At 39.0% G+C, this 10,338-nt stretch overlaps 1 protein-coding gene across 1 annotated transcript in view; it reads right to left on the minus strand.

Moving 5' to 3' along the window:
- Positions 1-4,930: 4,930 nt before the first annotated feature.
- Positions 4,931-10,338, minus strand: part of SCAF8 (SR-related CTD associated factor 8) — a 44,425-nt gene continuing 39,017 nt past the window's right edge. The window contains exons 15-19 of the mRNA XM_072410257.1: positions 9,949-10,105; positions 9,495-9,649; positions 8,284-8,341; positions 7,575-8,105; positions 4,931-7,156 (exon numbers count right to left, since the gene is read on the minus strand). Coding sequence (XP_072266358.1) covers positions 5,553-7,156; positions 7,575-8,105; positions 8,284-8,341; positions 9,495-9,649; positions 9,949-10,105 — 2,505 coding nt within the window. The 3' untranslated portion in view covers positions 4,931-5,552. The remainder of the gene's footprint in view (positions 7,157-7,574; positions 8,106-8,283; positions 8,342-9,494; positions 9,650-9,948; positions 10,106-10,338) is intronic.

The following is a 10,338-nucleotide window of genomic DNA, read 5'->3' on the forward strand; positions in this document are numbered from 1 at the left end:
AGGAAAAGTCACAAAAGGACATTCACACTGATGTCACAAATACTGGGGGAGAGTTGTCCTTCCTACAGCACTGTGAAAACCTGGATATCTCATTTCAAGGCTGGTCATTTCACTGTTGAAGATTAGCCCCGCAGTGGGCGCCCCCCAACCCCAACTGACCCGGCAACCTGCGATGCTGTCCATGAGCTGATTATTGAGGACTGGCGAATATGTGCAAAAAAGATAGCCCAGATACTAGACATCTCACGGGAACGTGTTGGGTTTATTATTACCACTATCCTAGGCATGCTCAAACTTTCAGCGAAGAGGGTGCCGAAATGTTTGAACAGTGATCAGAAGAAGGAACGTGTTGAAAAATCCAAAGACGTGTTGGCCCATTTTGAAGCTGCACAGGACTTTTTGGCTAGGTTAGTGACTGAGGATGAAACCTGGCTCTACATCTATGATCCTGAAACCAAGAAACAGTCAAAGGAATGGCGCCACAGCGGGTCCCTGCGGCTGAAGAAGTCCCGAACCCAGAAATTGGCCAAAAAAGTCCTAGCGTTCGTTTTCTGGGACAAAGACAGTAGTATTCTGTTGGTGGACTACCTACCTTAGGGCTCTACTATCACCAGACAGTATTATGCTAATCTCCTGGACCAGCTGAAAGAGGCAACTAAGACGAAACACCATGGAAAGTTGACCAGAGAGATCCTTTTTTTGCAGGACAATGCACGTGCGCACACGTCCAACGTTGTGGCTGCCAAATTGAACACCCTGGGTTTCCAAATGGTCTACCATCCCCCCTACTCACCTGACCTGGCCCCTTCGGACTATTATCTGTTCCCCAATTTGAAGAAACACCTGAAGGGGCATATGTTGTTTCACTTCACTAACAATAAACTGTTTCCTTGTGTGAACAATAGTTTGTTTTCATGCTAGAAAAATAGAAATGGTATGTCTATATTGGGATTTAGAACGATCGTAGGTTTAAAATGGATAAACAGCCAAGGTTTTTTTTTGGAACCCGAATGTGAAATTGGTTCTCTAACCTTTTAAACTAAAAACAGTATTATGGTTGAGTACGTCCAGCCTTCTCCCCAGACCCTTTTAGCTGGGTGCACCACCCAGCATTTTTTAATAACCTTCTGGCTGTTTGTGGGTGGTTACTGAAGAGTTGGGTCACAATACAGTGGCTGACACCACCTACATCTGTTTCCCACCTACATTCTGGGGAGGATTCTGAAGTAGTTATGATTATAACAGATGACAGAGCTAAGTTTAGGCAAAACCGAAGTATAATAGCAGATTCAATCAAAAGTTTTGGGCTTAGTGATTAGGACTTTGTTTCAGGTAAGTGTTTTGATACAGTGTATCTGATTTGTTAAAGCTCTCCAAGACAGGAGAAGATAGACTAACACCGGTGATTCAGCAAACTTGGAGTGGATCCCATTCTATTTATTAGCAAATGATTTTTAAGAAATCCATTCCAGGTTTGCTGGATCACCCACGCTCAGCCTTCCTTCTCCAGTCTTGGAAAGCTTTATTAAATCAGCCAGGGTCTGGTCTTCCTGAAAAGTTATGTGTTGGTGCTTGGTGTTTGTCTTTAACAAAGGGATGGCTTTAAATTGACAAAAAAAGACACCTGATAGGGATTTCAGAAGATAATTTGAAGCCAAACTGTCTATGTTCTGCTGGCTTCTTCCCATAGTGCAACCTGTTATCTCTTTCCCAGGTGAAATGATGCACATGGACCTGGCCAGCCACATGATCTATAAGAAAATGTGCTTCATCATACCAGGCCATTTCCTTCAATTGGCCCCTGGTCCAATTGTGACACATGGGACATGCCTGTCAGTAAATAGGAATCAGCATGGGTAATCTGACTTTGTGCAGTCGATATGCAGCAAGATATGATATACTAGATGTGTTAGGATAACTTTGGCTTTTGGGCAGCATTATGTTTTTCAGCAATCTGTGTTACGGTAGCTCTTTCTGTGGGATTGGACCTGATGGACTAAGCTAACTCCCACCCCACACACACAAGCACATCCATAGGCCTCAAGTGCCCATCACCGTCTGTTACTGGTCCAAAGATTGTCCTAACTTGAACTACTTCTGGTGGGTACTAGCCACCTAATACTAGTTACAGTCTACTGACTTGTCATTTTGAAGATGCTCTTACCCAGTTGTTTAGCCCTATCAATTCTGGGCTGATTTCTGAATGACTGTTGACTTGCTGCCTAAAAAATCCGGTTTCCCCCCACATCCTAAAAACATGCAGTAAGGTTAATTGGCTTCCCCTCAAAATTGACCTTGGACTACAATAATGATATATGACTATGGTAGGGACATTGGATTGTGAGCTCATTTGAGGGACAGTTAGTGACACGACTATCAAACTTTGTACAGCGCTGCGTAATATGATGGCGCCATATAAATACTGTGTAATATTAATATATATATATATATATATACATACACACACACACACACACATACATACATACAGCTAAAAATGCACACATGTGAAAGGCACTAAATGGCTATCTTCTTAATCAGTACAAAGGATAAATTGTGGTTCGAAGGTATATAACAAACAGTAGTGAATTTCAAAAGCTTGTTGTCTGTGTTCCATGTATCAAACAAAGCTATCCTGTATCCAAAAAGCACATATGATGGTGCTACATAAAAACATGTAGAACCAACACTTCCTAAAGATGGTCAAAATAAAGTAACAAAGTTTTACTAACTAGTGAACATAAACACTAATGAAAAGGGAGAATCCAAATCCAAATCAAGATCAAATGAGTATGTCTGATTTTTACATCCAACAAATAGTCAGGTTACTAAGGGCTTCTTGAGCACCAATAATTTTTTGGCTGTACTGTGAACTGTGATACATCTAATCAACCTGTGATGCCTGCGATAACTATAACTATATATCCACATAGTTATAGTTATCGCAGGAGTTTCCGAATATATGAAGGTTCTTTCAAGAGTTCCCCATGTTAAAAAGTTAGAGAAACACTGCCTAGCTTATACAAATACCATATCAGCATTGGTAGTTTTTTTTAGGATCTGTGGCAGCAGTCTTCAATAGGGTAAATAATGACCTTTCTCTAGAAACCTATTTTGCTTTCTACTTAAAGTTCATAGTATATCTTCAACAAGCTTACAATACAGGTCAAGATAAAAAAAAGTACTGCAGTAAATATTTACATAAATATTTAATAAAAATATAGAACAGATGTCATGATAACATTGTTATATGGGGGGCACAGCTTGCACACGCAAAGATTTCCTATCTAGGAATTCCACTAAATCATAAGGTAATAAGGTGCCACCTTCTCCTTGGCCTGAAATGGCCATTAGCAAAAAAAAAAAAAAAATCACATAAATAAAAACAGCAACAGTTAAAAGAATGTGAAATATTTTAACACGGACCAAAAAATCCTCATTTATTTCAATAGTCCAAGTATTTACTAACAATATACTAACAATGTTTAAAAACATCTAGTACTGTGCAGATATACTAATCTGCCTTTTATAATACCCTATTGTAACCTCTTGTGTGGCAAGACCCTGAACACAAAGATCGTTAGCACCAAGTAGCAATCAGGCTTCACAACAGCATACAGCACTGGTTTCTAGACCAGGGCCCTGTGGAACCCCTTAAGGTTGCTAGGGGACCCCTAAGCCATGAGAAATTTTTGACCATTAGGTCAATTTGACTGACATTAATGATCTTTTTGAGTATCTCTATGAGTGACATTCTTCCCACTGACCAATGATTTAAAATACATTCTTCCTACAGAACACCACGCTAAGGTACAGTGAGCTGTGCATATATGAATTATAACAGGGGCTCCCTATAGACCTGACAGCTATTTTAAAGGGCTTCTCCATGTTGAATAGGTCAAGAAAGACTGGTAAATCTAACACTGGCTTGCCAATATGATGTGAGAGAGCAGTACAAAATCTCATCAGTATGGTGCCTTTTTCAGCACTAAATCTCATACACAGCATACATGTGTCCATCTTTGAGGGAGCCGGTCTTTGATTTCTCATGTCCAAGCCTCCAGCGGGAAGAATATCAGCTGATGAGGTCCAAATCTGATAAAGATGGCAGTAACAGGCAGCAGTTGCACTGCCATGACACCCTCACATACCAAGAGGAGCACTGCTGTTTTTCAGAAGAACTCCAGACAAAAGATACATTTTCAGGGTACTGTTTAGGCACAAAAAGGTAAAGAAAGAATACAATTGCAACCACCATCATAACCTGCAATATAATATATTGTTGTTCATTACATAAGCCCTGCTAGACAGCACTGCCAGCCTGGTGATCCAATTTTTGGGGGTTTTACAGTAATAAAGCCAGGTTTTCTCCCTCTTCTTAGCGTGAGAATGACCATTGAAGGAGAAGCAACATGATGATAAACTTTACAGTCTGAACTTTGCTATAAACAAGACTGCAAAAAACAAATGTAGGCTAGTGGCGTTTAGTTTTTACCACATTTCCCTACCATATGTTTTTGTTAAAACAAAAAATACTTAAAGTAATGTAAATAGAAAGACTTCTTATATTGATTCAGGATTCAACCCATGGAACAGTAGCCAAGAAACTAAATGAATTTTGAAACTTATCTGGACAAGCAGACAGAGTTATGCAGGAAGCATTTTAACTATGGATATCCTTGATGTTTACTTCTATTCTCCTTAAATGAATCACTGAAAGTGCCGCAAAAAACTTTTCACCAAAGAAAATTGCATTCAATAGTAGCACAACAATTATGCTGAGTGCATATTAGCATTACAGGTTAAGATCATTGCATTACGACCAATAAAATACTTGTTGCGTGAACATCAAAGGAACATTAAAACATCTTTTCAACATCTTTTTCAGTTCAACACAGACCATGTTAAAAAAAATACAATACCTGAAACATTGTTATCAAACAGATGTTTTATTAGGATCTAAAAACAAAATGCACCCAACATTAAACATATTTTTTCTACTCACTGCAGTACAAGAAACAAATCACAGATATTTAACTTTGGATTATTACATGGACTGTGGCGCGGATTTTACAAACCTTGTACTATTTTCTTGTCTTTTTTGTATCTTAGTACTGCGATCCACCAAATAGTAGGCTAATTAACAGGAAAATAAAAACAATCCCAGATTTGTCTAGCCTTTAAAAAATCAGCAGCCTGAAAATGCAACCAGTCCCAAAAATTCAACCAATCAACTGCTGTACATTTTTTTTTTTATATTCTTCCATAGGAAGTCTTTTTGCTGGACATTTCATAGGTGTTTGTTGATAAAAGCACGTGGGGCAATGCTTGTGATTTCTAATTAAAAAATAAAAAAAAAACTCTACCTATCATGTTCTGATTAAGAGCAGTCTATACAAGTCAGTTGTACAGTTAGGTGAAAGGTGAACAGTAACATTAGATTAATTTAAGTTTGGCTGACAACAAGCAAACTAGTACGGTCCAGTCAGCCAATAATCTATTACTTAGAGATGACAACTTTACAAAAGGTATCTTTACCTACTGAGTGATGATTATGTTCCCTCAGTTTCTGTGCTTTCAACCAATTGTTGACTTTCTACTTCAGCATCCTTGGTATCCTTTTCTTCATTTACTTTGCCTGATGATTCTTGTTCACAAAGTTCAGAATCATTCGCCTTTTTAGCAGTTTGTGGTTCACTGCCAGTTTCTGGCATATCTCCATTAACTTGCGGTAAATTATCCTCTTTCTGGTTAGTAGCATTGGCTTCTGTGAAATACTCAAAGATTTGTTGTTGGGGAGGCATCCAGTTGCCTGACGGCCTCTCCCTTCCAAAGCGGTTGCCGTTCATTTCTCTTCGAAAAGCAAAATCTCGGTCATCTCTATCCCTGTGTCTCTCCCAAGGTCGTCGGCGGTCATCGAAATCTCTGTTAGCCTCTTGATCAAATCCTCTGTTCCAACCAGGTGCATTTCTTGGCTCTTGTCTGTAATTGCCATGGCGATGCCTTTCATCTTGAAATCCCTTTGGGCCACCAAAACCAGGAAAAGAAAGATGTTGTCTTTCATCAAAATCCCCTCTATGTCCCCAAGGTTTATCTGGGTGAAACATTAATTGCTCCCTTCTACCACCATCCGAGGGTACTCTTCCAAAATGATCCCTTGCATCCAAAGGGGGTCTTCCAAAATGTTCTCTCCCATCCATTGGCGATCTTCCAAAATGATTTCTGCCCTCCAGTATAGGTTGTCCAAAATGATCTTTATTGTCCATGGGTAGCCTCCCAAGGTGATCCTCTGGAATATGTCTACCAAAATTATCACGTCCATTTGGGGGTGGCCTAGTAAACAATTCTCTCATCTCCAATGGATGTCTCCCAAACGGTGGTAATATATCTACTGGGGGGCTTCCAAATTGTGGCCTGCCTTCTAATGGGAGTTTCATTTCACTATCATGAGAATCAGGGATATTTCTTAGATTACTTTCATAATTAGGGTGATTAGATGCTCTATGACTATCATGAGACTGTGTGTCAGCTTTGCTATCAGTTTCATGAGTACCTGCAGATAAGTACCCGGTATCACAATCAGGAAGTTTATCCTGGCCCTCAGAAGGATCTACAACAGCCATGTCCTGTAGCTCATGATCATCTACAGAATGTCTAGCATTTGCATCAACTTCTTCTGCAGGGACCACACTTTTATTTTCTGGAGCAGCTTGCATGATTTCTTTATTAGGTTCTCCTGCAGATGGCTGAGCAACATTTTCCATTGGAGGGAAACGGTAATCTTGGTCTCCTTCTTGTTGAATGTTGCTATTCGGGAGAGGGACATTTTCTTCTGAAGTAGGAGTATTATCAGAACTTAATCTACTTGAAATATTTGGATGAGGAAAAATATCTCCTGGCGGGAAAGGAAGAGAATGCACAGCAGGGTCAATAAGAGCTGGTGGAAGCATGCTTCTTGATGGTGGTAGAGGTGGCATTGCGGGAGTTAGTAAAGCAAATCTTGTTCCTGGTTGGGGCAGTAATCCTGGACGAATATCTAAGAAGGGCATTCCTGCAAGTCTACCTGGCATGCTCAGATGGGGAACAGGTGCAGTGACAGGGGGTTGTGGCTGCACTGTCAAAATCCCAGCACTGCTCACCACTGTGTTTTGGGGGGCTGAAAAAAAAAAGAAAAATAAATACATTACAGGTAAAAATCTAAGCATGAGAAAAAAACTTTAGTTTGCCACATATATGGATTACCATTTGTTTAAAACAGGTCTCAGTTACTTGTATCGACTAGGAAGTTGTTTTTTTTTTTTTTTTTTAGGTGGTATACAAAATGGTACTCTCTTGCAAACACCCAACCTGCCCGTTGTCATAAAAATTTACATTTTTCCTAGAATCTGAAGGGCTGAAGGACAGACTATGCAGATTCACCAGCAAATATTAAAAAGGACCCTTAGCACCAACTTTTATCCACAATAGTAGCCAAAACACCAAAATAATGAGAGGGGATACAATTTGAACACTAGAATTACTGTAGGGTGCTTGTTAGTCCCTTAGAAATTAAGGCAATATATTTGTATGCTTACCATTTGAAGCAGCTCGTTCTGCAAGGTTTTCTAGAAGGGGTTGTCTTTTGCTTTCATGTTCTGCTTGTGTGCTTGAAGCTAGGTTAAACATAGATGCCGTGGACGCTGATGTGGTTACAACTGATCCAACAGGTAGCATCAGGCTGCCGTATGAAACCTCTTTCATTGCATCTGCAGAGATGGGTAGTCGTGGAACCAGTGCTTTAACAAAATAAAGGTAAACAGTTACAACAATTTCCTCCAATATTTTAAAACTAAACACTAAGGGCTCTTTCACACATGCAGTGGAAAACTGCATGGCTGACTGCTCCCAGTCACATAGTGAAGCTGTGTTTCTTGGAGTGGCAAAATAGCACCAGAGGTAAATGCGTTTGCAGGCCGTGGCAGCTGTGGTGCTTTGTTCAGGGGAGGTAAAGCAACCACAGAACCAAAAGCGGCTGCAGCGACATGCACAATTCCCAACAGCTCCCAACAACCTGAATAAGAGCAGTGGGGACCAAGACTGAGCTTGTGGCAGGACATTGTAATCAACTGTGGGTCAAAAATGGCCCTAAATGAATTTGTACAGACTCAAAATTATCACTTCTAAGCACTGTTCATATCTATACTAGATTGGATCTCTAAAACATGTTATCAGGAAAAAAAAAAAAACACTTTTTGTAAAAAAAAACAAAACAAAAAAAAATAAACAGTATGATAAGCTTCTGACTCAAAACAAAGGCCACCTCATCAAAACAGCATTTCATTGCTGTGAGAGATGGGTCTCTCTACAGAAAACATGGTTTACGGTAAAATCCCAATTATCATAAGGCAGGATGGGAATGGACAACGAATTATCTTTGGTTTGCCAGAAAAACTGAATTGTATTCAAAATTTTACAACTGTAAACAATACCTGAAAGTAAATATTTATTTCTTTACCACTCTCTGAAAGGAAGGAAAGGCGAGTATATGCTGCTGAAGAGACTGGGTTTAATAGAAACCTGTGGTCTAACACTACATATGGGGATTTTCTAAAACCGTAAAGGGTTTTAACTCTATATTAATAATATAAAATATTAATATAATGATAGTATACTGATAACCTAAATGATTTTTACCAAGGTGCAGCTGATAGTTGATCAGCAGTATACACGGATGTAAAATTTGAAGATGTTATATTTTTTTTTTCTTTAATAAAATGCTCTTAAAGCTACAGTTGGTTTACTACTTCAACAATGGCTACATGAAGCAAAGCAAGCACCCAATGTCACCCGATCTCACGCCTGCACAGTGCAAGTTCGGGTGACAGAGCAAGAAGACCGGAAAAGAAGGCAGAAAATAGCGGTGGGACGAAGAGAAATCCCAGGACAACGTGGGACTGAATTACAAGAAGGACCAGCCATCAAGGGATCTGCAGAATTAATGGTAAGATTTTTTTTTTTTGTTTTTAGTTTACTTCCGCTTTAAAGACGCGGGAAATGAAGGGTTGACTTTTAGGGGTTCTTGCTTGCATCACTATCTGTAATACCATGTTAAGTATATCAATTAATGATGTCACTGATATGGAATTACAGTTAATATTATATGACAGAAACCTCAGCTTTCGCTCCACAATCCATGCAAATGGATGGTCAGCTTTCCTGCCAGTACCCAACGCCTAAATAAGCTATAAATAAAACTTTTAAAAAAATACTTACCCCAGTCCCTGCTTCTGGAAATTTTAAAGTAAGTAAGTAAAGTTACCAGGCTTCACTACCGCTTCCTAGCCAAAATTCTATTCTCACCCCTACATTAGCCTCGGATACCTTCATTGGTCATTGCCCAGCTACCCCTGGAGGCAGCATTTTGGCACTGCAATGTCATCTGTGTTTAACTTCTAAATTAATTTTTTTCTTTTAAAAGCTACTACACAACTTTAAAAACATATATGGGAGCTTACCTGGAGCATTGCAACAGGCTGGGTATACGCCTCAGTTTGTGTTGTTAATATGGTGGATTTTGGAATTACTGGACTCTGTACAGTGGTAGTGGGAGCTGGAGCAGAAATTGGCTCTCTTGTTACAGAAGACTCTGTATTTCTTTGATTTGCCCAGTCTAGAATATATGAAAAAAAAATAACATTTGCTTATGTCGAATGGTGTTTTATAAGCAATGCAATGGCTTCTAATCCAGCACAGTTTTATTACTTTTATACACCATAATTTGTCCACTCAGTCCAACAAGTCAAAATTAGGTATTTACTTCAATATAATATATATATTATTTTTATAAACACATGATTGCACTTACTGGTGTATTTAATATCTAATTAAAGCTAAAAGAACATTTTACACTTTACCAATATTTACATTACAAAATATTACAAGGTAAACTTAAATGCCCCCAAATATTACCATTATTAACAGTTTCTTGGTCAATCATTCCGCCTTCCGAAAAAACCTCTAGATCGTCCAATTTTACTTTTTCCCAAGGAATATATGTGACTCCAAGATCAACATCCCAGAACTGCTTGTACTCCGTTTTTACTCCTTTATTCAAAGCCCAAGCAATCTAAATGGAATTAATTAAAACAGGTATGAAACAGTACTGACAATAAAACAAACAATTTTTCCTCTAAATTATCATAAAAGATTTCCAGCAAAAGAAATTTAACATGTATAGGGCTTTTACCCTTATGCATTGATAGTCACTAAGCAAAAACCTTAGTAATCAGTGTTTTCCACAGGCCCTTTTAGCCGGGCGCATTAGCCGGCACTTTTCAGTAACCAACCGGCTGTTTTGAG

Source organism: Pyxicephalus adspersus, chromosome 4, assembly GCF_032062135.1.
Source record: "Pyxicephalus adspersus chromosome 4, UCB_Pads_2.0, whole genome shotgun sequence".
In the NCBI taxonomy this organism is placed as follows: domain Eukaryota; kingdom Metazoa; phylum Chordata; class Amphibia; order Anura; family Pyxicephalidae; genus Pyxicephalus; species Pyxicephalus adspersus.